Consider the following 25,759-nt stretch of genomic DNA (forward strand, 5'->3'; position numbering starts at 1 on the left):
TGCCTTGCTGCAGCGACCTGTGTCCAAACTGCTTGAGGATACTTCCCTGCTCATGCTGCAGCTGTAACTCTATTTCCTTGGTAGTTTCTGCTTTGGCAGGAAGAGCTTGTTCTGACCTGCAGTGTTGTCAGCTGCAGTGAGGTTGGTGCTTGACTTTCTGCTTCTGCTTGTTCATCTTGGCAGGTTGTGATTTTTTTTTTTTTTTTTTTGTGCTTTTTGGTAATCTGTGTGGAGGGCCCTGCAGAACTGCACAGGTCAGCAAAACAGCTGTAAGCTTAAGATGTGGATTTGTGGGAATTCTGCTTTTCATGTGAAGTGCAAATCAGGCGTTAGCTTTTCTTATAAGCCAGAGCAGCTCTCAGCAGCTCTGAGGAGTGCAGAGATCTGGAGAGACATCGGCCTCTGTGGTGGGACCCTTCTGGCTGTCTCTTGGTTTCCAGACTTCTGGGTGACACAGGGACAGAGGTAGTTGGCTTTGTGATCGGAACCCTGGGCAGAAAATTTCAAACCTTGCTTCTTTCCCTGGTCTTGCTTAAATGACAAGGTAGAACTAACTCATGGGAATATTGTTTTTCTTGATTTGGAAGTATCCTAGTTATTCCCTCCTCCCCAAGTCCCCTCTGAGCAGCCTCTTTGCATTTGGCTCTCCAAGGCTGTGCTACAAGCTGTCCTGGCTGATGGACAAACAGTCTTCAGAAATGACAGTGGGAGAGACTCGCATGGTGTCCTGCAGCCAGCACCTGTATAGAGAGACTTAATTACTACTGCTTAAACAGTGTTTATTTGCCTCTTGTCTCTTTTTTTGTCTTCCTTCCTGTCAGGTAGGACATGCTATCTACATTGCATTTAGTTTGAAAGGTTTAGCCAGCCAGCCTGCTTTTAGGGGCAGAAAAGGATCTAAAGAACAGTCCACAGCTGACAACCCCATGTTGCTGCTGTCATGCTGATTTCTTCACAGGAGGAAAAGGGAGAGACATTACCTCTAGTTCAGAGGAAGCAGGGATGTGTAGGAACCTGCTTTTTCCCTCCCATGCCGTTGTTCGGTTGGGATCGGAGTAGCAGCTGCTCTGCCTCTCCCTTGTAATTGCAACACTGCTGTAAATGTTTACCCTTATTGCTCACCTGCCTGTGTTTCTGGGGTGCTGTGGATCTAATGCTTCCAATAACCAGCAGAGAGGGTTGTACTCTGGAGCAATGGCGTGGTCCTGGAGCAGGGGCTCTGCCAGCACCAGGCAGAGCAGCTTTTGCAGCTGCAAGGTGCCTGTGGTGTGTTTGGTGTGATGTGCCACTGGGGCAGGGTATGGCCTGGGAAGAGACATTCTTGGCTGGAAAATGACTGGCAAGAACCGAGGTGACCAGTGCTGCCGGTAACGGAGCTGGGACGAAGGGTAGAAATGTTTTGGTTCCATCAGTCTTTGTGGAGGGGGGCAGAGAGGGGACCCCCCACCTCCTCCAGGGTGCGATGCTGAGAGGCCTGGGGCTCGGGGAAGGCCTTTCCTCAGGACTGTTTCCAGAGCGTGGGCGAGCCCTCTCTCTGCGGGCAGGCTGCTTTCCTCCCTTGTGTAAATACCTGTACAAAGAACTGATCAATAAAGCGCTGAAGGAACGGCTGTCGCTCCTGCCTCTCATTCCCCCTCGCCGCGGCGCTGACCGGCACCAGCCTCCCTCCCTGGGGCTCCCCCGCTCCTTTCCCGCCCTCTCCCCGGGGCCGGGCCGGCCGCTCCTCCCTCCTCCCGCCCCGTCCCTCCAGCCGCCATTTTAGTGTGTGCGCGGCGCGACGCTGCGCGCTCCCGGCGTGCCCCGCGGCGCGGAAGTGACGTCAGCGGAAGCGCCGAGGAGGGCAGCGAGGAGGCGGCATGGTGGCGGCGGCGGGCGCCCACCGGCCCGGGCCGCTGAAGCAGCAGAACAAGGCGCACAAAGGCGGGAAGCACAGCGGGTCGTCTCAGCGCCGCGCTGGAGGTGAGGCGGAGCGGGTCCCGCCGGGTTCCCCGCCGGCCCTGCGCGCCGCGGCCCGCCTGACCGATCTCTCCCCGCAGGCCGCGTCTCCGTTAAGGCCCAGCCCCGCCGGCGGCTCCGGGACCTCAGCAGGGTGGACCGGCGGCACCAGGCGCTGCAGCTCCGCCGGCAGCGCAAGGAGGCGGTGAGGGCCGCGGGGGGGAGCGGGAAACGGGGCGGTTCGGGGCTTTGCGAGGGGGCTGTGGTGAGCGGGAGTGGGGCCGGTGCGGGTGTGTGTCTGTGGGGATCGAGCCCCTTTGGGTCTTCGCGGGGGGATCAGGAGCTGGGCCGGGGAGAGGAATGGGCGGCTGGATCAGTTCAGTTTGGGGCATGCGAGGTGTTACTGTACCGAGTGGGTTCGGCTTGAGCTGCGGTGGGATCCGGCCTTGATGGGGGGGCGGGATTCATGCTCTGCACTTGTGCCCACAGGTGCTGGCAGAGAAGCGGAGCTTGGGCAGCAGGGATGGGCCCCCACACCTCGTGGTTCTGGTGCCGCTGCACAGCAGGGCTGCAGCCCACGACACGCTCCGTTTGCTGCAGAGCCAGGACTCGGCTGTTGTTCACTCGGATGAGGGGAGAGCTGGTGGCTTTGTGCTCCTCTGTCCCCGACTCAAGCAGCGCTGGCGCTTTGTGACAGCCCAGGCGGGTGAGGAAACGCTGTTGGTGTGTGGTTTTTGGCTCTGTACCCCTGGCAGCCCCAGTGACAGAGCTGTTTTGTGTGCAGGGGACCTTCATGCTGTCTTAGACCTGGCAAAAGTTGCTGATTCCCTGCTCTTCATCCTGGATCCTGCAGATGGCTGGGACAGTGCGGGGGAGCACTGCCTCTCCTGCCTCTTCGCACAGGGGCTCCCCAGTTATGGTGAGTGAGTGAGAAATGTTCACAGCTTCTAGTGGGGTATAAGTTGAGAGGGTGCTTGATGAGGATTTACCGTTGCAGTAATTAAAAGCTACTGATGTTAATAGGTGATCACAGAACTCTGACTGCTCTGTTTCTGAGCACAGATTGGCTGGGTGAATGTCATTCTCATGCTGCTTTGTTGTGTTGTGACCTGTTGTGATTTAAGCCCAGCCAGCAACTAAGTACCACATAGCTGCTTGCTTGCACTCTGCTTTTTGCATAAATAAAGTGAGAATAAAAATAAATAAATAAAATGACAATAAGAAAAAATAAAATGAGAATGGAAAAAAAAAAGTAAACCTCATGGGTTGAGATAAAGAGTTTGGAAAATAAAATGCAATAATAACAACAGTAATAATAAAAAATATAGTAATGAAAATTAATATAATAAAATACAGAGAGAAAAATAAAACCCAAGTAAAGATACGTGATGAACAACACAATTGCTCACTGCCTGCTGACCAAGCAGCAATCCGCTCCCCAGCCAACTTCTTCCAGTTTATATACGGAGTATGATGTCCTATGGTATGGAATAGCCCTGTGGCTAGTTGGGGTCAGGTCTCCTGGCCATGAGCCTTCCAGCTTCTTGTACACCTGCTTGCTGGCAGAGCTTGGGAAACTGAATAATCCTTAGCAACAACTAAAACATCAGTGTATTGCCAACATTGCTCTCCCACTAAATCCAAAACACAGCACTATACCAGCTACTAGAAAGAAAATTAACTCTATCCCAGCTGAAACGAGGACATTGACCTGTGGAGACTGTTGTAGGTTTTGACCTCTGGTGGTGTCAGTATTGGATTGGTTTTCAAGGCCTGGAGAGCGAAGGGATTCAGACACTTTCTTGCTAAATTCGGTTCCTGGATCCTTATCTCCATGGTCTCATTTAGTCTCAAAATCTTACCTCTGGAGACAGTTTTTTTTTGTCCAGAGTGTTCTTTTCGACACCTTTATAGTATGAATCTGGTTATTTGGGTTACTCATATTTGGGTGTTTGTCAGTGCTTGGTAAAAAGAGTACAAGAAGGTTTAATTTGATCCTGAACTCTGTTCTGTGCACTGCTTGGTAGCTCTTGCTGTCCCAGGGGGCACTGACTTGCCACCGAAGAAGCGGATAGACGCCAGGAAGAAACTTGCTAAAGCCGTTGAGAAGCGCTTTCCCGAGGCCAAGCTCTTCCCCCTGAACACGGAGCAGGAGTCCTCACTGCTGCTGAGGCACCTCGCCGCCCAGAAGCAGCGGCATCTCGCTTTTCGGGACAGGCGGGCTCACCTGCTCGCCTACGCTGCCGAGTTTGTGCCTGGTCAAGAGAGCGACCTGGTTGGCACCCTGAAGGTGTCTGGCTTTGTCCGGGGACAAACCCTCGATGTGAACAGCCTGGTGCATATTGTGGGGCATGGAGACTTCCAGATGAGCCAGGTGGATGCCCCCCCTGACCCCCTCTCTTTAAACCCCCGAGTGGTTAAAGGACAAAAGAGAAGTCAGGACATGGAGGTACAGGTGCGTGGGAGCTCAGGGCTTTGCTGGGCCTGTTAGAACATAATGTTTCTAAACTTTCATTGGGAAAATACAACTGGGAGTATGTGGTCAAGGGAAGGAGAAGGGGAGTTGTATCAGAGCCAGTAGGCCTGTGTTCTGCCACTGAGCTGAGATTCCTTGCCCACAGCATATAACGGGAACATTGCATTACAACACAACGTTCCTGATATCGAGGGGAGTTTGGCTTCAGACTGATGGCTAGCTTGAGTTAGATGCATTCACAGCTGGGAACTCTGTTCTTGGCCTTCAGGATGACTCTGTAAATGGTACCAATGAGATGGAGGAAGATGTTAAGGTCCTGATGAAGGCAGATCCAAGCAAGCAGGAGTCTTTGCAGTCAGAAGTGGTTCCTGATCCCATGGAAGGGGAGCAGACTTGGCCTACTGAAGAAGAATTGCAAGAAGCAGAGGGTGAGTAGCAGCGATACTTCTGTACCTTTACCTTGACCCTGTTAAGAGGGTTGTTAGAAATCTTCTGTCACTGGAATGGCTGAGGATGGCTGTGAGGAAACATGCTAGCTGGGTGCCTGGGGCTTCCATTCCCAGTCCCATCACCTGATGAGCAGGCTGCCTGGCTTGCCTGGCAGTTAGCAGGGTTACATTTTAGCTGCCTTTTCTGGGCCCTGGCAAATTATGTGCTGGGAAACACAGCTAGAGCTGATCTAGAGCTGATCTTGGCTCTGCTGGTATAAATGTGTAAATGGAGGAGGAGAATTGTTCCTGTATTAACCATTGATGGGAACCCTACAGCTTCTCTGAAGGAAAACAGGAGGGTGGTGAAAGTCCCCAAAGGCACATCAAAGTACCAGGCTGCCTGGATTGTGGATGATGGAGAAGGCAGTGAGAAAGATGAAGATGGTGACGAAGATGATGACATCTATGATGATGATGATATGATGGAAGAGGCAGTTTCCCAGGTACTTCTAAGAGCTGATACTGCAGGTGGTCTCCAGGGCATTATTGCGTATTCTAGCACAATCCTTCCGCCTTGCTCCATGCAAGGGCACAACGCAGAGCCAGGACTCGCCTGAATTTCCATTGTTAAATCCCTCACATGTATCATGTTCCTGCTTTGACCTGTTAGATACTGAACTGAGGGAGTGTGGTGTAGCTTGGGTCACGATTCACACGGTGTGAGTACATGCAGGGTTTGCAGTGCTTCAGGGGCACCAACAGAGTGTCTGTGCTCATGGGCTCTGTGCTGTCCTGTGTGTCAGGAGGGGGAAAGCAGCGAGGAGGAAGAGGAACCTGCAGAGGAGGAGTGTGAGACTATGACCGTTTCTGAGTGCTTGCGGGATGACCAGTACGACGAGAAGATGGAGGAAGATGAACAGATGCTGGAGAGATACAAACAGGAGAGAATGGATGAAATGTTTCCAGATGAGGTGGACACGCCACGTGACATACCTGCCAGAGTCCGGTAAGGAACAGGATGCTTTGCTGGGAGAGGAGCTGGAGGGTGCTTTTCTGGCTAGTTCGGTGAGATAGGGCAGGAAGCCTGTGATGTCTTAGCCGTGGTGTCTGAACCTGGCTGAAGGACTCTTCTGAAGACTCTCCTAGGCTCTGAGGCTTCCAGGGGAGGCGCTAGTTGGGGGAGCCATTGGTTGGGCCTGGGTAGCCCCCTGTGGCGGGGAGAGCTGGATCCTGACCTGGGAGAGAGGAGGATGGCAGAGCCCTGATGGAAAGGCAGGTTGTTTGGGGACTTGAATGCTGTTTTTAGTTCTCTCTGCACAAAGAGCTAACATTTGCTTTGCTCCCTTTGCTCTCTCTGAAGGAGTGAGTCCATGCAGACCACAGAAGGTGCTGCCCACACCCCTTGACTGGTGAAGTAGTTTGTCTTTCCTGTTCTCTGTTCTCTAGGTTCCAGAAGTACAGGGGGCTGAAGAGCTTCCGGACTTCTCCATGGGACCCCAAAGAGAATCTCCCAAGGGATTATGCCAGGATTTTCCAGTTCCAGCACTTCTCCCGAACCAGAAAGCACCTCTTCCGGCAAATAGAGAAAGAGGAGACTGAAGGAGCCTCGGTAACTCCCTCTTCTCTTTGGGATCAATTCCCCTGCTGTGTTCCCTTGCTCCTAGTCGGAAAGACTTGGGGTGGTGGCTGGGTGGATCTCTTCAGCCAGCTGGTTCATGAACTCATGAAAACCAGGAGTTCAGATGATAATTCTCCTGGATTCCCTCTCTAACCCAGGCACATGTAACTTGTGACTGTTGAGAGAAGTACTCACAACTGATCCTCTCTTCTTGGCAGGTTGGATGGTACGTTACACTTCACATCTGCAATGTCCCTGTCTCGGTGATGGAGAGCTTCAAAGAAGGGAAGCACCTAGTCCTGTTCTCGCTGCTTCCTCACGAACAAAAGGTGATTACGTGTGGCCCTGCCAATACCTTCTAGGTGTGCAGCTCCTTGTCTGATTCCCTCAGGCTGCATGGCTTGGAGAGGTTCTGCCTGCAGAGGGTTTGGGCTGAAATCTCCCTGCATTACTTGCATTTCAAAATACGGCCTTCCTTTTGGTCAGAGCAGGCTGAAGCTGCCAGGAGTGTTTAGGCTAGAGTGTCTGAGCCTGACTGAGGTGTCTACATTGGTGACCAGCAGTCCTTTGGGTAGCTGTTGTCAAGGGCATTCATCTCTGCTGCAACATCCCATTGCTTTCTGCTCTGTCTGCCCCTCACAGTGCTGCTTCTCTTGCAGATGTCCGTGTTGAATTTCCTGGTGCGTCGGCATCCGAGTAACAGCGAGCCAGTGAGGGCAAAGGAGGAGCTGATCTTTCACTGTGGGTTCAGACGCTTCCGAGCATCCCCCCTGTTCTCCCAGCACACCTCAGGTTTGTGAAGGACTTGTGGGTGGGCATGGGCATGCCAGAAGGTGGGGCTGGGGTTTCTAGGGCAGGAAGCCTGTGATGTTTTAGCCGTGGTGTCTGAACCTGGCTGAAGGACTCTTCTGAAGACTCAGTCTTAGGCTCTGAGGCTTCCAGGGAAGGCACTAAATAATGGGGAGTGGAAGAGCTTGGGCAAGGTGGCTTGCTGCTCCGGGCAAGGCGGTGGCAGGTTCCATGCAGTGAGCTGGTAGCTCAGAGGATCACCTTTGTTCCTGGCAGAGGAGGGATGTTTTTCACCCATTTTCCGTGCAGAGCCTGTTTGCCAGGCACAAATGGGCTCAGTGGAGCTTCCCAGAGCTTTGAGGAATGCTCTTGGCCTGATCTTGATCATTGCTGTTCTGTCCTAGCTGATAAGCACAAGCTGGAGCGTTTCCTGCGCCCGGATGCTGCCCTGGTGGTGACTGTTTACGCTCCCATCACTTTCCCTCCTGCCTCGGTGCTTCTTTTTAAACAGAGAAGTAATGGTAAGTTGATAATTGCTGAGGAGGTGGTGTCTGGGAAACAGACATTAGCAGGCCATTGCCATACCCCACTTAAAAGTGCATCTATGCAAGAAGTGTGACTTGAAAAAGCTGTCTCCTTCATGTTGCTTGAGGAGATTAACACATTTCTAACCCCAATATTACTGGCACCTTTGTCTGTCCCTGCTGTGGGGTTGCTCTGGGTCTGGAACCATTTGAGGAAAGGGGTTGTGGTGGGGAAAGAGGTGATGGAGGCACCTTCTGTGGCACTGTCCCATGCGTTAGTGACTCTGCCTTGCAGGAATACATGACCTCATTGCCACGGGTTCTCTGCTTTCCGTGGACCCGGACAGAATCGTCATCAAGCGGCTGGTGCTCAGTGGCCATCCTTTCAAAATCTTTACCAAGACAGCTGTCGTGCGATACATGTTCTTTAACAGAGGTACGGCTTGTCTCGGTGTGGTGGGAAGAGGGGACGTGGAAGCAGGACTCCTGTTCCTGCGGGAGCAGTTGTGTTAGTACAGCAAAGCCTGTTTTTTACCTGCCTTTCATGTTTTGATCTCCAGAGGATGTGATGTGGTTCAAGCCAGTGGAGCTGAGGACAAAGTGGGGTCGTAGAGGACACATCAAGGAGCCGTTAGGTAGGTTTGATTTGATATTTGTCTCTGATGCTGGGCAGGATGTGGACCTCCTGGGCAGGAGACAGATAATGGCCTCTTATGCTCTCTGCCTAGGGACCCATGGTCACATGAAGTGCCATTTTGATGGACAGCTCAAGTCCCAGGACACGGTACTGCTGAACCTCTACAAGAGAGTTTTTCCTAAATGGACTTACGACCCTCACATTCCAGAGCCCGTGCTGTGGGTGAGGAGCGAGAGCGCGCTGCCAGTGCAGGAGGTGGAAATGGAGTAAGTCTCCAGCGTGGCAGTTTTCCCTGGATGCTGTTCTTGTCCCGTGTGCTGTGAGGGCAGCACCGGTATCTTGGACGTATTACTGCTGGGGTCTGTACAGGGGCAGTTGTCTCACCAGCTGCTGCTCAGGTATCAAGCTATAGCTATTTATTTTAATGGAAAATGTTTTAAAAAATATCTTGGTGCCTCTGTCTTAGTGGTGGCCAGCTGTGAAGGCCAAAGGGCACTGTGTGCACCCCTTGTCTAGTGAACCCCTTGGCCCACTCAGGCTGTTGTCTTTTCCATGTGCCCTGCCACAGTGGTGTGTGTGAGGATTTTGCTTTGTCAAGGGCAAGAGTTTGCTGGAAGTTACTGTGATGATAAGAAAGGTGAAGTAGCAGCTGGGGAGAGTGAGTGCAGCTCACTGGAGGCCTGTCCCAGAGTAGGGCAGCTGGGGAGAACAGACAGTGCTTTGTTTCCAGGCCTCCCACTAACAACCCGTTGCTGTGGAACCAAGTGACTCTACAGCACAGAGACTAATGCCAGCATCCCTTGTCCCTCCACACAAACTTTTGAACGTTTGGGGTTGTTCATCTGTTTTTAGTAGTGCACAAACTAGACCCTACAAATGCAGAGTGAGGTTTCCGTTGCTTGAGACGCTGCTCTGTTCTCATTCAGCTTTCCCAGGGAGGTCTGTGAGCCAGGTCAGGGAGCTCAGGTCCACGTTTCCCCCACACAGCACGATGCAAACATTCTCCACATCCCGGGGGACTGCCTGGAATTGCTCCGAGAGCACGGCCGCCACTCCCACGCCCGCTGTTGGCTCAATCAGCAGCTTCATCCTTTCCCACACCAGCCGCGTGGCTCGCTGTCGGGACAGAACAGCAGTTGTCATCCCAGCAGCAAGTACAGGCTGCTCCGGGGCTGCGGGGGGCACAGCGTGTGCACATCTCTCCGCAGCACTCTGGGAAGGGAGAGCAGAGCTTCCGCCAGCCCTTTCCAGCTGGAGACATTGTGGGTGTTGCACAGCTGCAGTGGTGTGCAGGGGCTTGTGCTGCCCTGGGAGAGTGGAGGGGTGAGAATGGAAGGGCAGAGCATGGATGGAGGCAGCTGCCTGCTGGCAGCTACCGTGAGAAGGCAGCTGGGAGCGTTTACCTTGATTTCTTCCTCTGAGACTGTCAGGACGTCATCAACCAAATCCCTGATGATGGGCCATGTGTTTGGTCCAATGCTGGTTTTAACTGCATCTGCGATGGTATCTGGCGGGTGAAGGTTGGGGGTCAGTTCCCCTCTCACCTTGGACTGGTAACAGTCATCCGCGTTGCGTGGCTCAGCAGCAAACACTTTCACATCTGGTCTCAGAGCCTGCGGGGAGAAGAAGGAGCCACTTGGTTGAGACTAGTGTGTGCCTGTCCATGCCCAGGGGGCCAAGCAGGCCCTGCTGCTGTGCAGAGCCCAGGCACCCAGAGATTGTCAGAGCAGGGTCTCATATTCTAAACAGAAAAGGTGCTGCCTGTCCTGGGAACCCTGCTCTTCCCTCAAGGAGATGCGGCCACTATTTCCTGGATGAGCTGTTGCCTACCTTGATGGCAACTGCTATTCCTGCAATCATTCCTCCGCCTCCAACGGGAACCACCACTGCATTTACTTCAGGGGCCTGTGCAGAAAAGGAAGCATGAGTGCTTCTGGCACCTCAGGTACACCTTTTTACTGTGCCCCTGCCTACAAGGAGCAGAACTCACCTGCTCCAACACCTCCAGGGCGATTGTGCCTTGCCCCGCGATCACTGCCGGCTCCTGGTTGGGGTGCACCATGACGCCTCCTGTCTCCTGGACTACACGAGATGCTGTCTCGGCTCTGGACTAAGGGAAAGTGCAGATGGTCACCTCTGGGTCTGGCTGGGCCATGTCCCTGGCTGCTCTCCCCTGTACCTTACCTTGTCGCTGGGCTCACACAGCACCAGCGTGGCACCGTAGGTGCGGATGGCGGCTTGCTTACAGTGTGGGGCTGTCTGAGGCACCACGACATAGGCAGGAATCCCTGTGTGACAAAAGAGGAGGGAAATCCAACAGCCAGAAAGCTGCAAGGAGCTAGTTAGCGCTGCAGGAGCAGGCTCTGTCTTGTCTATGCCAGCTCCTGCAGGAGTTCAGGAGAGGGACACCCCTGCTTATCTCCAGGACTGGCAGAGCCTCTGCCCAGGAACCAGCTCTGCGTTTACCCCAGCTGGGGCTGGAAGTTGGGGTATGTGTTACCTTCAGCCTGGGCAGCACAGGCAAGCGCCTGGCCGTGGTTCCCGCTGCTGTGTGTCACGACAGCCCGGGGCAGCTCCGCTCCATCGCGCTCGCTTTCCTCAACGAGACTCCTGACTGCGTTCAGAGCACCACGGATCTGGAAGGAGAGCGCAGGTGGGGAATCTTCTTCCTTGGAGCCTCCCCCGTGCCCTGGGAAGTGCTTTAGCCCCGTGCAGGGTGGCAGAAGCCACGTCTGCTTCGAGGGCTGGGGGCTGCAGACGGAAAGTGAGTTTCTCCGGTGGAAGAAGCGACCTTCGTCCCGAGGCCGGCCCGGGCGGGGGAGGGGGGGGCCGGCCGTGCCGCCGTCCCCGCGCACCTTGAAGGAACCGGTCTTCTGGAAGAGCTCGCACTTGAAGAGCAGCCGTCGGCCGGCCAGGCGGTCCAGGCCCGCGCTGGTGAGCAGCGGCGTGCGGTGCAGCCGGCCGCGGAGCCGCGCCTCGGCCGCCCGGACATCGCGCAGCGCCAGGCCGGGCGGCGCGGCCATGGGCTGGGCGCTGAGCCGCTCCAACGCGCATGCGCGCGGCGGCCCGGGCCCGGCGCTGCCCGCTGGGTGAACGCGCATGCGCGCCGGCGCAACGTTAACCCTTCGTGGCGCTAACGCGCATGTGCGCGCGGCGGCTTTTTGGCTCTGCGCGGCCGCCGTCCGCTCGTCCGTCCCCCCCTCCCCACCAGCCCCCCGGTGCAGGGAAGATGGCGGAGGGGCTGGAGCGCGTCCGCGTCTCGGCCGCTGAGCTACGGGGCATGGTGGCGGCGCAGGCCTGCGCTGCGGCGGGCGGCGGACGAGGTGAGGGGGTGGCGGGGACCGGCGGGGCGGCGGTGGTGGCGTCCCTCAAACGGAGTTCGTCGCCCGGTGTGCAACAGCCAGTCTCGCACCCAGAGCCGAGATAGCCGTTTATTCCCTGGTTGCGCAAAGATGGGTGCTGGGGGGTAATTCCACAAAGCTAGCACGCTACACAAAGGAACCATAGCTTATTTCTCCTATTACATGATTAGGAAAAACCTGTCTTAAGTTTACCCTCGTTGCTCCGTAATTACTATTCTACTTGCTGTTGGTGAGCTATATTTAAATTAGCCTCGCTTGCTGTGTAAATTAGGACGCATGCTCCTTGCAGGGGTGTGTGTGTATGTGTTTACGGGGGGGCAGCAAGTTTTTTGGTCTTGAATTGAATCTGTGGTTGCGATCTCCTCCCCCACCCCCCCCCCCCCTCCCCCCACTACCTTTACTTCTCCCCCAGTTTCCACAGCTCATGCTTTTTTGGTTAATCATCCAGCTTCTGGGGCAGGATGCTCCCCTCTTATCAATCCTTTATCACCTCTTCAATGGTGAAGTCGTTCGCAAGTCCTGGATCCTATCAGGCTTACACAACAGAGCCACAAAACTGGAGCTTACACAATGGAGCCAGTGATTAGTGGTCCTTGTGCTTGATAGATACGGGGAGCCGCTTTTTGGGCCTTTCCCTTCTCTTCAGCTCAGCTGCACCCCCCGGCTGGGGACACGTTGGTCCCCAGTGTGAGAGTACATAGAGAACAGAGGCCGCGGGGCCTGCCCCCCTCAGGGACCTTTCTGCCACCTCCAGGGCTGAGCCTCTGATAGTGGTGGCCTTCACCTGGCTGAGGTGTGGTGGTATAGGCTGGGGCAAGTTCCTGATGGAAGAAGGTGAGAAAATGCAGCACATAACTGCCCAGCTTTGGTGCAGTGTTTAATTGTGGTGTGTTCTGGAATGAGTTTTTATGTAAGTACAGTTACAGAGAAGAGGAGAGAAACATTAGTGGGTTGTGAGCAGGTGGGGGAAATGTATCTTTGACTCAAAATGATCTGTTGGCGGAGCAGGAGGGCTGTCAGAAGGCAGCACATTCAGACAGAAAGGCTTCTGAACCAGCAGCAGGCAGGCAACTACTCCTGAGGCCTGTGAAAACTTTATGCCTGGTGCTTGAATATGTGTGCTCAGGTCTTGCGTTGTGCATGATCTTTTTCTCAGCTTGGTACTTTGAGGCAAAACCTGTTGCAGGATGTGTTTTCGAAGTGAATCAGGCCAAGGATTTGCTCAGCTTTATTATACTTTCTCGTATTCTACTCTTACTGCATGATTTCCTGTAAACCTTGACAGGGATTTTCAGATCTGTCCTCTTGGACCTGCCCTGAGGGTAGTAGGCCCTTTGTCTTTACTTAATATTTCTCCTTGAGTATTTGTCATGATTTTTTTTTTTAACCGTGGCAGGTTTGTGGTGGGAATAACTTTCTTCTGCCTATTTTTCTCCAGAAAATATGAAGGACGTGAAGGAGCCGAGGCATCGCAAAGACAACAGGCGCCCAGACCTAGAGATTTACAAGCCTGGCCTCTCCCGACTGAGAAACAAACTTGTGTCACCAAAGCACGAGGCCTCGGAGGAGAGTCTCAGTGACAAGGGCTCTTTGGGAGGAGCAGCTCCAGTCATGGAGGATTTTGGCAAAGGTGATAGCCCCAAGCAGAATGGTCCTTTGGAGGAAGATGAAGAGACAGACACTAAAGATGGTTTTCAGAGCCAGGAGAGCTTGTTCAAGCAGCCTGCTCCAGATGAGTGGTGTCCCAAGACCACCAGGAGAACCAAGAAGCCGGACCAGCAGATCTACCAGCCTGGGAAACGCCTGCATTCAGCTGCTAAAGAACCGTCCGTGCGGTCAGCTACCGAGGAGGTCACCAGCAAGATGGAGCAGCTGCAAGTTGAGAGAGATGAAGAGACTGAGAAAGGTACTGGAAAAGAAAGTAACAGGAAAATGAAATCAAGCAAGGAGGATAGAGAGGGGAGCCAGGCATGGGAAGGAGTGAAAGCCTCAAGGGGAGAAAAAGGAAGACAAATAGAACGAAGCAACAGGATAAGGAGAACGAGTGACGAGGTGATGCAGGAGAAGCTGGGCTCTGCCAAATGGTACTCCTACACGGACAAGCGGCGGAGCCGGTACCGCACCTGCAGCACAAGCTCAGCCGGAAGCAACAACAGTGTAGATGAAGCCCCACTCATGGATGGAGTGGAGAGGCGTCAGGAGCGTGCCAGAGAAAGAATACGTCCTAGGAAGCAGCTCTCTACGTCCTCCACTGACTCCTTGGACGATGACAGAACTGATGAGGCAGAAGCATATGTTTCCAGCAGGAATTTGGACAAGAAAAAGCACTCAGGGCAGAGTCGAGCTTCTAGGAGCGAGAGTGAATGGAGCAGCAATGGCAAGGAAGTCAAGGGATCCTTTCGAGTCACATTTGACAGCAAGACTATGAACAGGGATATCAGTCTGGCAGACACAGATAAAAAAAAGCCCCTGAAGGCAGCGAGGAGCCAGAGCAGAGAGCCCCAAGGGAAGGGCCGCGGGATTCTGTTCCTGCCTGCCAACACGGACCTCTCTGCCAGCACTGCCAGCTCCCCTGAACCTAGTCACCCTGGGCCGAGGCTCCTGCTCACCGGGGCTGGGGGTAAAGGCCCCCGGAGCAGGGGCCGAGGCGGCACTGCTCGCAGGCTGTGGGACCCAAATAACCCGGACCAAAAACCCACCCCAAAAAGCCAGACTGCTCAGCTTCATTTTCTAGACACAGATGATGAAGTGAGCCCCACCTCCTGGGGAGAAGCCCGCCAGGCCCAGACACCCTACTATAAGTTCCAAAACTCCGACAACCCCTACTATTACCCTCAGGCCTCCGGTCAAGGGCCCCAGTATCCATATGGTGGGTACTCCCTGCAGTATCCTATGGGTCCAAGCAATGGTGTGTACCCAGGAGCTTATTACCCTTGGTACCCCGGCCAGGCAGGGCAGTACATGTGCAGTCCACTCCCCCCGACTCCTCTGAGTCCCAAAATGGAGCAGCAGATGCGGAACATGAAGCAGCAGGAGCTCAGCAAACTCCTCCGTGAGGCTGGGAACCAGGAGCAGCAGCTCAGCAATCTGCTTTCCAGAGACCGCATCAGCCCGGAGGGGCTGGAGAAGATGGCTCAGCTGAGGTTTGTGGCTGTGCTGTAGAGGGGTGTGTGACCAAGTCATTTCCAGGGTGAACAACCGAAACTATTATCTGGAGAATGGTGTGTCCTTGGGATCTGGTATACTGGAGATTTCAGTGTCTCAGACTGGGGGATGGGGCAGTGGCTCACTAGCTTTTGATGTGCTGGGTCTGTTCGTCATGTGCCAGTTGTGTGTGGGTATCAGAAGGAAACTGTGGGTGAAGATATCATTTGCCTGGGCTGGGAGCTAAGCTGTGGCTTCTTGTGGTTGTGGAATGCTTTGCTCTATTGCAGGGACGCAGAAGAACAGGAAAAGCACCCACTGCTTGGGTTCTTCTTGCTCTTGCTGGAGCTGATCTCTCTCAGTTCCAGTGCTCTCATGCTTCTACTAGTTGCTGGTGGACTTCTGCTTTCTTACCTGTCCTCGGTTATCTGCCGTCTAATTTGCGTTATGGCCTTCAGGGGTGGCGACTGCCAGCTTGTCCTCACGCGATGTTTGTGGGTTCCCGCTGTGTCTCAGCCTCTCCGGTGCTGGGTAGTTTTGCTCTTGACACTGCTCAACCCTGTGACACGGGGCAGTCCAGTGAGACTGGCCTGGTGACTCCAGCTAGCGAGAGGGAAGTGACACCAGTGCTCTGGAGAGAAGTTAACATGGCTGTAGCAAGTTTCTACTTGGCATCTTTAACATTTACTTGTGACCTCCATGTCTCCAGGGCTTCTCTGGAGACTTTATTTTCAGAGCTGACTGGCAGCATATCTAGCAGGTGAGCTCGCTTCAGGGCTTGTTGTGTGTTTTGGGGACTTGTGCTATAGACCACAGGGTGGGATATGTCTGCTCTTGAAGCAGCCCTGGAAGTTTCAGATTTTCTTAAGGTGTCAAGGTCACTCAGAGCTGTTATCTGGAGGGAGAGGAAAGACTGTGCAGTGCTGCTGTGGCCTGTGTGAAGCCCACCCTGCCCTGGGAGTGTAGGCACAGTTGGCCCTGTCCCTGCCATCAGCGTCCCTCTGTCTCACTGTGTGTCCTGCCTGTGTCCGAGCGTGCTGCCAGCCTGTCTGCGGAGCTGGGGCTCTGGAACTCAGGTGCTGCTTATCAGATGTCTGTCTGCAGAAACATCTAATTCTCTTGATTGGTGTTTGTGCTGTCCAAGTGTATGTGTGCAGGGTTTGGGGACTGTTTGGGGGAGGACAGCAGAACCATTCTCTGTGCTTTGCACTGGAACCTGCCAGCATCCTTCTCTTATTCTGTCAGGCTCTTACAGGCATTGCCATCTGGCTTTGCTCTAGGCTTTACCATCTTTGCTGTTTACTGTTTTTTGTAGAGCTTGAATCATTATAAGGGATAAGGGGCTGCCAAGGTGCTAACACCTGAGGATTCCCTTTACCATAAATGTGCCCCACATACACGGAGCTGATTTTAGCTTGCAACTATTTTATTAAATTCAGAGGAGGAATCCTGCTGCAGCGTCCAGGCAAGGCTGTAGGTAGCTGGTGATTTCTGGGGACTCCCAGGCTTTATTTCCTTTAGTTGTGGATGTTCCCAGCTCTCATTTGTTTATGAGGAAGCAGGGTCTTTGTTTCTGCTGTGTATTTTGGTTGAATAGAAGGGAGGTGGGGATCATTTTAATGACAAGATGTCTCTTGTCCTCTGGTTCTTTGCGTGTTTGTTCCTAGCCTGTAGTAGCCAGTCTCTGTGCTCAGAAGGAGCAGAGACTGGCACTGCACACGTTCTCTGTGTTAGTATCAGGAGGTGCTTGTGCCTTGCTCTTCCTGGTGGCAGAACTGTAGCAGAGCTCCTTGCTCTTTGCCAGACCCTGATCCGTTCTGTTGCAAGAGAGAGGGTCCTTTCAGATTTGCCCTCTTGGAGCGGGAAGGGTGTTTGATTGCAGCCAGCTCCAATCTCCCTCTGGGATGTGTGTGGAAGCATCAATTTGCCATAGCATGTGAGCCAGCGGAACTGCTGACATCTCGTGCTGGCTGGATGAAAGCAGCGGGTGGCTCAGCACGTGTTCCCTGGCAGCTCAGGCCTAGGCTGGGCAGTTGCTGTTGTATTGACCACAAATTGTGTTTTGCTGTAGGGTGGAGATGCTGCAGCTGTATGAATGGTGCATCCTGATGGATATTGAGTTCTCTGATACCCAGAATGTGGACCAGTTGCTGTGGAAAAATGCGTTTTACCAGGTGATTGAGAAATTCCGACAGCTCCTCAAGGACCCTCAGGGGGAAAATGCCCAAGAAATTCGGAACAAACTGCTCCAGCTTCTAGATGAGGTAAGAAGAGAGAAACATCCCCAGACTCCTTAAACCTTTGGGCAGGATTGGCTGGTGTTTAGAATGGGATGGTGTAAGTGGGCAGCTAGCCTTCTTGATCCTGTTCATATCTCTGTGTGCCTTAGGCCATCCTTGTGCAAGGAGAATGCTCACACATTTTATGGTTTAGTGTTGCAGGTGCAGGTCCAGGTGGACATTTGTTATAATTTAAACTGGGCTTGTTTTGGTGTGGTTTATGTTAATTAGACATTGATTTAAGCTAAAATGAAATAAATGCCCTGAAACGGAAATAAACAGAAGCATTCTTGGAGGTGTTTGTGCCATCTTTATCGAATTTGCTTAGAATTCATTCTGTTAAACTACAGCTCAGTTTACTCTTCGTAGAAGGTAGGCTGACAGATCCGAGAGGATGTGTTTTATAGAATTAGGTTGGTGGGAAGGGACTTCTGGAAGGCTTTAGTCCAACCTCCTGCTCCAAGCAGGACTTCTCAAATGCTAGATCAGGTCAGTCTTGATTTTGTTTATCTTAGTCTTGAAAATCTCTGAGGCTGGAGATCCCTTGACTTCCTTGTTTTCTGAAGAGAAACAGCCCAAACCTCAGGGACAGGGACCTTCTTTCTTGCACGTGTCAGTGATGGTGTGGTGATTTTTGTGCTTGTCATCAGAAAGATTTTAACATCCAAGTGTGTGTGTGTGTTTTGCAGGGCACTTCTTTTTTTGACAGCCTACTCCAAAAGCTGCAGGTGTCGTACCAGTTCAAGCTGGAGGACTATATGGATGGGATGGCCATCCGCAGTAAGCCTCTGAGGAAAATGGTAGGTTGGCTTTCTCCTGGAGACTTCTCATCCTGTGAATCGTATGGCGCATGCTGAACTCAGCGTGCTGCCCTTGCCAAGAGGTAGGCAGCTGTACTCTGAACAGATGTCAGTATGTTTGTAGGGACTCCTTCTCAGCTGCTAGAGAACTTGTTGAACCAACTCTAGTGCATTAACATTTCTTAGATTCCTTTGCAAAGAACTTTTTTTGTACCAGCTCTGTGACCAGGGCTAATAAAAGAAGTGTCCAAAAGTGCCCTGGCTTTGCATTAGATATTGAACATCTCTTATTTCTGTCCATGGAATCCAGAATAATGAACAAGAAGAGCTAACAGTTGTACTCCCTCCCTGATACCTGACAGCGTGTTGCCCTGAGCTGTGAGTGCAACTGCAAGGGACAGCTGGGAAAGCATCTTTTAGTCCAGCTCCATTCCCAGAGATGCGTTTGTCTAACAGCTGTCCTCAAATTGGTCATGGACTGAACAACTCTCTTCTGGAGAGAGATGGGATGTTGTAAGAGAGGAGGTGTTTAGGGGATTGGCTTGCCCCTACAAATTCTGAACCAGTGCCATGAAGCCTTGTCATTTCGTTCTGCTGCCCTTTTGTGAGACCTTCAGTGTGTCAGCGACCTCCTCTCAGATCTGTGCAGTCCCTGTGTGCTCGCTGGCTCTGCAGGTGAGCCAGGGCTGTGGAGGTCCCACATGATGTTCTGAATCCTTCTTTCCAGGTGAAGTATGCGCTGATCAGTGCCCAGAGGTGTATGATTTGTCAAGGGGACATTTGCCGATACAGAGAACAAGCAAACGACACCACAAACTACGGGAAGGCACGCAGGTATTGTGTTCTTCACTGCAGCGCTAAGCGCAGCTTTTCTTCTGTCTACAAGGGATGTATCTCGTTTCATGCTTAAATTTGCCTCTAACCAAAGAAATCTTTCCACTCCTCTTTATTGTACTGCTGTCCTGTGAAGCTGAAAGATCTCTAGACTGTTTTGCTGTCCCAGAAAGCAAGCCAGCAGATCTAGTCGTCCTCCAGCTGTCTTAGTGTGGAAGTTGTCCTTTGCTGCTCCTGCAGCTGGGAGGGTTTATGCTGTTGAGGCTGGCAGAATGGCTGTTGTATTTTCTGGGAGCTTTTCAGCTAGGAGAGGTTCCCATATGTGTCTGTATGTTCTGATTGCATCAGGAGTTACTGGTACTTGTTGTTTCCTGTCACTCTTGTTTTTCTGATGTTTTTTTCTGGAGCAAAGACTTGAGGTGGGGGTGGGGGGCAAGTGAGCCCAGCGTGGGATATGGAGCACTAAAATCTGAGGGGGTTTGGAGAACAGGGCAGGGAAAACTACTGATTTTGGGGTCTGTGGACATTGTGGAGTATGCTGATATCTCGGGGAGACTGGGGGGAACATAGCAGGTTCATGATGTGTCTGAATGCTGTTGATGGATCCGTGTGGCATGATGAAAGCTGGAGAGGAGATAACACAATTGAGGGAAAATAGAGAGGAGAATTGGGGGATGAATGGTCTGCCACTGAATGGATACCTCTTGGGATGATTAGGTATCTTGAAAATATATGGGGAATGAGCTGAGGAATGTGGAGGGTTTGGTCCCAGCTGCTCTGGAGCTAAAAAGGGGACTGAGAAAGAAATGTTCCTTGAATAGCCTGTTCTCTGTGCCTGAGGCTGCACGGGGGACAGCACCTGCTGGCTCTGACTAAACAGTCCTCTTCCAGCTGAGCCAAGAACATATCTTTCTGCAGCTGTATCTGCCCTGTCTTTTGTCCTGTGCCCCAACTGCCTCTCCAGGCCAGGCACAGGCCCGCTGCCTGTGCGCACTCTTGCAGGCAGAGGGCACTTGTGCAAAGGGCCTGTTCCCTGCAGGACTGCCAAAGCTGTGCTGCGAGGGGAATTCTGTATCCTTAACAGCAAGGAAGGCAACCTGATGTCCTTTCAGTAAATCTTTCTCTCTGGTTCTTCCCTTCCTCAGCTGGTACCTGAAGGCTCAGCAAATTGCCCCCAAAAACGGCCGCCCGTACAACCAGCTGGCACTTCTGGCCATCTACACGGTAAGGTGCTCATCAAGGACGTAGCAAGTGTAAGGAGAGCCTCTGGGATGGCTGTGAGCTTCCATCTGGTGGAGAAAGGCATTGTTTAGGGCAGTGGTCCCAGATGAATTTTTTTAAAAAAAAAAGAAAAAAGCTGAAGCAGGATGTGCTGTGTGGATTCCAGCTGCTGTGGCTTCAGGCAGCTTTGTTAGATACATGCTACTCCCTCAGGCTATCGGCATTTTAGGGACTGTTCTGTGGGCTGTTGAGAGTGCAAATGTTTTAAAAGTGGGTTGTATTTAAAATTTCGCTTGAGATTTTTGTGCTCAAGGCCATGCTGTCATGAGGATGCTGTTCCTGTTTGCTATGTCTTCATTGAACTTGTGGGCACTGGTCTAAGCGACTTCCTTAGGTTTCTGTTTTGCTGGTTACTCCAGCAAGAAAACTTACTTAAGGAATGTGTGACAGCAGATAATGGGAACATCAGGTTGGGACAGAGGCATCTGTAAGGATCTGCCGACACTGAAAGATACGGGTTTAAAGCAGATCAGTTCAGAACTGCATGGTTCAGAAGCATGTTTCCTTCATGGCTGGGAATGACCTGTCTGCCTCCCTGTGTGGGTCTTGCAGCAATAAAGTGTCCTGCCCTCTGTGGAGGTGTGTAAAGCCAGCAGCATGTGTGCAAAATGCTAAATGGCTGTGTGTCTTAGTAGCATAAAGACTTTGGAGGTGCCTTATCACGGTATTCCCTGTGGGAGAAAAGATGTGAGGGGATTATCCTAGCAGCAGGCTGAAATGAGGGTGGAGTCCTGCCCCCAGCACTGGCAGGAGTCTGGCAAACCCTCCAGTTTTCCTGGGCCTCTCTGCTCTTTGTAAAACTCTGCTGGAGTTGTTTTCATATTCATAGTAATGTTGAAAAGAGTTATTTCCTGAATTGTCAGGAATTCAGTAGTTATACCTTTGCCCTTTACCATGGTGTCTGGTGAGAGACTGTTCTGTGTGAGCCTCCAGGTTGATGGCTTCTGTAGGAGCCTTGAGACTTAGAGCAGGCGAGTCCCCAGGCTGTGGTGTCATCTGCACTCCCTAACTCTGGCAATGGGCTTGTGCTTTGTGCTGGTCATTGTAGGTAGCTGTGGATATGGGTAAAGAGTTCGAGGTCCTACTTATTTCGAGGTCCTACTTATCACAGTGCTTGTCAACAAGTCTGTCTGTCCCAGGCAGCGTTGAGAGCAAGGGTGTGTGTACTGAGGGACAGGGAAGACAAAGTATGTGGGAGCTTGGCTCTGAATGCCCCAGAGCGAGTGGCAGCTCTGAGTCTCTGGTTGTGTTTTTGCAGAGGAGAAAGCTGGATGCTGTCTACTATTATATGCGCAGTCTGGCTGCTAGCAACCCCATCCTCACAGCCAAGGAGAGCCTCATGAGTCTGTTTGAAGAGACAAAACGCAAGGTGAGTCTTGGAACTGGGCTGTGGGATGCTACAGCTGCCTGTGCTAACTCTCCTGTGCTGGAGAGCTGTGATCCAGAGAGGAGGGTCATGGTGGCTTTTGGACTTGGAATCACCACTTACCTGCTTCTAGGAAATTCCATGTTGGGAGTCAGATGAAAGGGGCAACCTTCAGAATGATGGTGTCCATCCTGCCTCTCCTCAGAGTGCTTTTGGCGTTGTTTGGGTTGCTGAATCCCTTGTTTCTGGGTCACAAACTGTAAAACAGCCAAGCTGAGCAAGGACTGCAGGTTGCTGTGGTTTGCAGCATGGCCTTGGCATCCAGCATGATAACTGCCTTATCCCATAGGTTCCCCACACCTATGGGGGTGGACAAGAGAGGCTGCAGTCCCTTTGTGCCCCAGAGGGTCACCCCAAGTCAAAGGTAGAGCACATTGTGTAGGACTGGACACAGCTTTTCTTGTTGCAGGGCAGTTGGAGTTGAAAACCTCTCCTCTGCACTGTCCTGTAGTCTCAGAAACCAAATTCTGGACCTGTCAATGCATTAGTGTGGTTCTGAAGCAGGGGAGAGGGCTAATTTCTCCATATAAATGGAATTACGCACTTCTGAACTTTGATTCCCTGGATGATCCAAATCTGTCCTGTCTGCCCAGGCTGAGCAGATGGAGCAGAGGAAACATCAGGTGCTGGATCTGAGCCCCAGCCGCTGGGGGAAGGGCAAGAAGTCCACACTGCGACAAGTTGGAGATGATGCCACACGGCTGGAGATCTGGATCCATCCCTCCCACCCCCGCTCCTCCCAGGGCCACGAGTCCGGCAGGGATTCTGAGCAGGACAACGGTCTTGGGAACCTCAGCCCCAGCGACGTGAGTACTGCAGGAGGCAGCAGTTGGCTTTGGTGTCATGTGTTTGGAATGCAGTGGAATGACACTGGATCTGTTTTGCTTTCCTGTTGCTAAATTTTCCAGTGTTTTGGCTTCCCCTATGGGAGCTGTGCCTGGGTCAGGCTGAGGAGCTGGTGACCTTGTGCCTCTCATGTTTAAGGCATGTTGTTACCATCCATTTCTTGGCAGAGTGTGCTGGCGTGGCTGATCCGGAATAGGAGAGGCACAAACAGAAGATGCTGTAAAATGCCTCTGACATGCTGAGGGCTCTAACTTGGGTGAGGTTGCCGGTGGAAAATAAGGTCAGATGCTGAAGACCAGGGTTAACGGTGACCCTGTAGGTTCTGAGGCTTGTTCTGGAAGTGGGTCACTTGTCCCAGTGCCAGATGATCCGAAGTTTGCACTGGGAATGTGGAAACAGTGGTTTTAATTTCTAGTATAGGTGTTATATTTGCATTACTCGTTCTGCTGAGAGGCCAGACTAGTACCTTTCTTTTGCAAGGATAGAAAAATAATTGACTAAGGGTATCTCTTGTCAGTCTGAGCTGTGTACCTTGCACGAGGAGCTCGAGTGAACTCTGTTTGTCAGGCACAGGAATGCAGGCGAAGGCAGTGGTGGTTGGGAGCTCATCCTCCAGGAATCCTCACACTGCTTTGGCACATGCGGCTTGCAGGAGAACTTGCCAGGGAGCTCTGGGCTGCCTGTCCTAAAATGGCTGTTAAGGATGTGAGTTTAGCAGAACTGGGAAGACCTTCCCCACATACTGCGGGGCCCAGAGCTCCTCAGATACGATTGCACTTTTGTAACTAGTTTGTGACTTCAGCTGGGTGGAACTGGGGCGAAGTCTTGAAGCTTTGAAAGATAAGCTCTGGCACATAGCTGCAGCATTTTTAAGACATTACTGCCCTTGGTTGTTTTCCCTCTCCTTGGCTTTTCTTCTGGAGACCTCTGCTTCCTCAGCATCATTGAAAGGAACGTACCAAGCCTTACCCTCTCCATAAATCATTGATGAAGATGCTTTGACATAAGATGCTGTGAGTGTTTTTGAGGCACTAGGGGTTTCTCTTTTGCAGTGCTTCCATGTGAGGTAGTGTAACCGCTAGCAAAGCGGGAGGCAGTGATGTCTTGTTGTTTATAGTGCAGTGCTGTTTGCTAGAGCTTGCTCTTGGTCTGTTCGATGGGGGGGCTGTGCTCTCTGAAGTGCAGGTTGCTGGCAATGCCTCTACAGATTGTGTGTCTGATTACTACCATCAGTCTTGATTTCTTCATCTGTTTGAAATGTTGGCTCGTGGAAAGCACGAGCTTTCTGATCGTGGAGAGGCCACACGATCAGAAATACAATGGCAAAAGGGCAAGGGGAGCTGAGGGTGCAGGTTCAAGTACTCCTGGCTTTGGCAGCCAAGATATTTGTACTTGGGCTGCCTGTGCCTGCTGCAGTGCAGCTCTCCGCTTGTGTTGGCACAACTGCTTATGGGGCTGTGCTGTGGCTGTGTTGCCGAACTGATCCAGATTAAAAATAGGTGAAAAGGAAACCTTAAGTCTGTGTCACTGCCAGAGCTCCTGAGCTGTGAAGCTGTGGGCTGGATAGAGGTGGCAGCTCTTCAGAAACCTCTGGTCTCCTTGTTCTTGAAGCTATAGCTTTTTACCCTCTTCCTCACAGTATCTCTCCATGGTTTGCAGCTCCTTCTCCGGAAAGGAGCAGAGCAACCTGTGTGTTGCCACTGTGTGGCACTGTTTGGCCTCGGAAGGGCCCTGCCTGCACCAGGGGCAGGCAGCAGCCCTTATCCTGGCAGCACCTCTGCCCCACATCCCCCAGCTCTTCTCCCAGGGGATATGTGCCAGTGCTTACGCGTCATTTTGAGGAAATGAGTCTAAATGTATCATCGCCTCCTTGGTCCCTTCCTTGCCAGCTTCAGCCCTTGAAAAGGCTGAGGCAAGCCGTGTTCTTTCGTTTGTACTGACAGCTGTGCTCCGCAGGTAGCTCCTCAGGCGTCAGGCTTTATGGCAGCTGTTTCTGGGCCAGAGAAGGGAGTTTTACAGGGTAGAATGGGAAAGTGTTCAGCTTCCAGAAGCAGATACAACACTGCAAGTGTAAAGCCTAACAGCTCTGGATGTGTACTGTGTGGGAGAGAGGCTGCTCGCACCCTTCAGGCAGAGGCTGTTGCTTCAAACCCAGCCCAAGCCAAAGGCGACTGGTGGTTTTGCTATGAAGATGCTGGCTGCTTCACAGGTGACAAGAAATTGATTTGGGATGTTTTCTGTCCTTAATGGTTACTTTCTTCCTTGTGCAGGCAGTTAGGTGCCAGTCCTGTCACGTGGCACATTTGGCAGGGAGATGCTGCATGATTATTCTCCCAGGACCTGCTGATGTGCGCGCTGTCCTCGTCAGCGAGCAGAGTCTGCTCAGCACATGCTTGTGTGCCTCTTCGCAGTGCTGACTTTATTTTTCCTTATGCAGCCCTATACAAAGACACAAACATCATTACTTTATTTCAGGGTTAGGAGCCAACTGAATAGAGTTAGTAAAGCGTGATGGCAAGTCTGCAGAAAGCCAGCTCACACTGCAGCTTTTGCTGTGACAAGGGAAGGTGGCGTGCAGAGCTGGAGATTTGCCTCGGCACTGTGTGTTTAGGTAGAGGCTTGGCATAGCTGCTTTCCTTCACAGTTTGCTACATTATCTTTTCTAGGAAGATGCAGAACTGGAAGAACGTACCATCTGTCTGCACTGAGGGGCATACATCTCCGTTTGGCCCCTTCCTCAGTAACTGGCATGGGGGGTGTGGGACTGTTTCAGAGCAAGCTGAAGAAGTGTTTGAGTTGCAGCCTGGCTGTTTTATTTGTAGAGTTTTGTCCGTTAATGCCTGAGCCTTTTGGGGTTTCATTCTGTGAATGGCTGCTCTCTGTGGTCTCTTGTACGTTGCATGTTCTAGGTGTGCGGTGGCCGGAGAGACCAGGCTGATGCAGTGCCCTGTTTACCTGACAATATCAGGCCACTTCATGTGGGATTCCAATCAGAAATGCAAAAAAGGAGGATGAACTGAGGAGCAGTTGTGTTGCTTTTTTTAAAAACAACTGGATAGGGCAAAGGGAGCTGAAGAGCTCAGTCTCTGCCGTTTCTTCTCTGCCACTGGTTTCATTTGCAGTGGGTCTGTATTGATGTAAAATCTGATAGTACTGTATGCAGCTTACTGAGTAGACTGTGAATTGGTAAAGTAAACAGGGCAAATGTGCTGTCAGTCTCTTGAGAAAGTGTTAATATTACACTGGGTTTGAGATTTTAATCACTCCTGTCAGGAAATGCTGAGTTAAGGTTCCCACAGTTGCTATTGCCTGCTGCCTGTGCTCTGCAGTAGATATTTCCTTGTGTTACCACGCAGCATGCATGCATTAATAAAGAT

At 52.1% G+C, this 25,759-nt stretch overlaps 3 protein-coding genes and 2 non-coding genes across 8 annotated transcripts in view; 4 read left to right on the plus strand and 1 right to left on the minus strand.

The window, feature by feature from the left end:
- Positions 1–1,806: 1,806 nt before the first annotated feature.
- TSR1 (TSR1 ribosome maturation factor) lies at positions 1,807–8,851 on the plus strand. Of its 2 annotated transcripts, none has more exons than XM_074923260.1 (15): positions 1,807–1,959; positions 2,037–2,140; positions 2,425–2,641; positions 2,720–2,854; positions 3,963–4,390; positions 4,680–4,839; positions 5,179–5,336; positions 5,646–5,848; positions 6,289–6,451; positions 6,679–6,789; positions 7,120–7,252; positions 7,654–7,770; positions 8,069–8,209; positions 8,334–8,408; positions 8,502–8,851. In XM_074923260.1, the coding sequence occupies exons 1-15, from the start codon at positions 1,857–1,859 to the stop codon at positions 8,678–8,680; spliced, it is 2,427 nt and encodes an 808-aa protein (XP_074779361.1). In that variant the 5' UTR covers positions 1,807–1,856; the 3' UTR covers positions 8,681–8,851. The 2 variants fall into 2 exon arrangements, with proteins under 2 accessions (XP_074779361.1, XP_074779360.1); XM_074923259.1 differs by having other exon boundaries at positions 1,809–1,959; positions 5,179–5,345; positions 8,502–8,848.
- Positions 5,918–6,008, plus strand: LOC141968528 (small nucleolar RNA SNORD91 family). Its single transcript, XR_012634892.1, has one exon. It is a non-coding gene; the product is annotated as a small nucleolar RNA SNORD91 family (small nucleolar RNA).
- On the plus strand, positions 7,314–7,406 carry LOC141968527 (small nucleolar RNA SNORD91 family). The gene has a single exon (XR_012634891.1). It is a non-coding gene; the product is annotated as a small nucleolar RNA SNORD91 family (small nucleolar RNA).
- Positions 8,852–9,197: 346 nt separating the features above from the next.
- On the minus strand, positions 9,198–11,440 carry SRR (serine racemase). Of its 2 annotated transcripts, XM_074923264.1 has the most exons (7): positions 11,266–11,440; positions 10,911–11,046; positions 10,595–10,698; positions 10,401–10,520; positions 10,241–10,315; positions 9,814–10,023; positions 9,198–9,526 (listed from the first exon to the last, which is right to left on the minus strand). In XM_074923264.1, exons 1-7 carry the CDS (start codon positions 11,431–11,433, stop codon positions 9,329–9,331), a joined length of 1,011 nt encoding a protein of 336 aa, XP_074779365.1. In that variant the 5' UTR covers positions 11,434–11,440; the 3' UTR covers positions 9,198–9,328. The 2 variants fall into 2 exon arrangements, with proteins under 2 accessions (XP_074779365.1, XP_074779366.1); XM_074923265.1 differs by lacking the exon at positions 11,266–11,440 and having other exon boundaries at positions 10,401–10,515; positions 10,911–11,039.
- Positions 11,441–11,627: 187 nt separating this feature from the next.
- The window catches only part of SMG6 (SMG6 nonsense mediated mRNA decay factor), a 115,066-nt gene continuing 100,934 nt past the window's right edge, over positions 11,628–25,759 (plus strand). For both annotated transcript variants that reach the window (XM_074922841.1, XM_074922842.1), the window contains exons 1-8: positions 11,628–11,733; positions 13,211–14,915; positions 16,988–17,180; positions 17,885–17,995; positions 18,723–18,829; positions 19,975–20,053; positions 21,369–21,479; positions 22,130–22,342. In XM_074922841.1, the coding sequence (XP_074778942.1) occupies positions 11,640–11,733; positions 13,211–14,915; positions 16,988–17,180; positions 17,885–17,995; positions 18,723–18,829; positions 19,975–20,053; positions 21,369–21,479; positions 22,130–22,342 (2,613 nt within the window). In that variant the 5' untranslated portion in view covers positions 11,628–11,639. The remainder of the gene's footprint in view (positions 11,734–13,210; positions 14,916–16,987; positions 17,181–17,884; positions 17,996–18,722; positions 18,830–19,974; positions 20,054–21,368; positions 21,480–22,129; positions 22,343–25,759) is intronic.

The sequence above is a fragment of the Athene noctua genome, chromosome 19, assembly GCF_965140245.1.
Source record: "Athene noctua chromosome 19, bAthNoc1.hap1.1, whole genome shotgun sequence".
Classification (NCBI taxonomy): Eukaryota; Metazoa; Chordata; class Aves; order Strigiformes; family Strigidae; genus Athene; species Athene noctua.

Coding starts and splice junctions, on each gene's coding strand:
- SRR (XM_074923264.1), bottom strand. CDS start 11,433: ATGGCCGCGCCGCCCGGCCTGGCGCTGCGCGATGTCCGGGCGGCCGAG. Junction 10,699..10,910: donor CTGTGCTGCCCAGGCTGAAG/GTAACACATACC, acceptor TTTGTCACACAG/GGATTCCTGCCTATGTCGTG. Junction 10,316..10,400: donor CCCTGGAGGTGTTGGAGCAG/GTGAGTTCTGCT, acceptor TTTTCTGCACAG/GCCCCTGAAGTAAATGCAGT.
- TSR1 (XM_074923259.1), top strand. CDS start 1,857: ATGGTGGCGGCGGCGGGCGCCCACCGGCCCGGGCCGCTGAAGCAGCAG. Junction 1,960..2,036: donor GTCTCAGCGCCGCGCTGGAG/GTGAGGCGGAGC, acceptor CTCTCCCCGCAG/GCCGCGTCTCCGTTAAGGCC. Junction 4,391..4,679: donor GTCAGGACATGGAGGTACAG/GTGCGTGGGAGC, acceptor CTTGGCCTTCAG/GATGACTCTGTAAATGGTAC.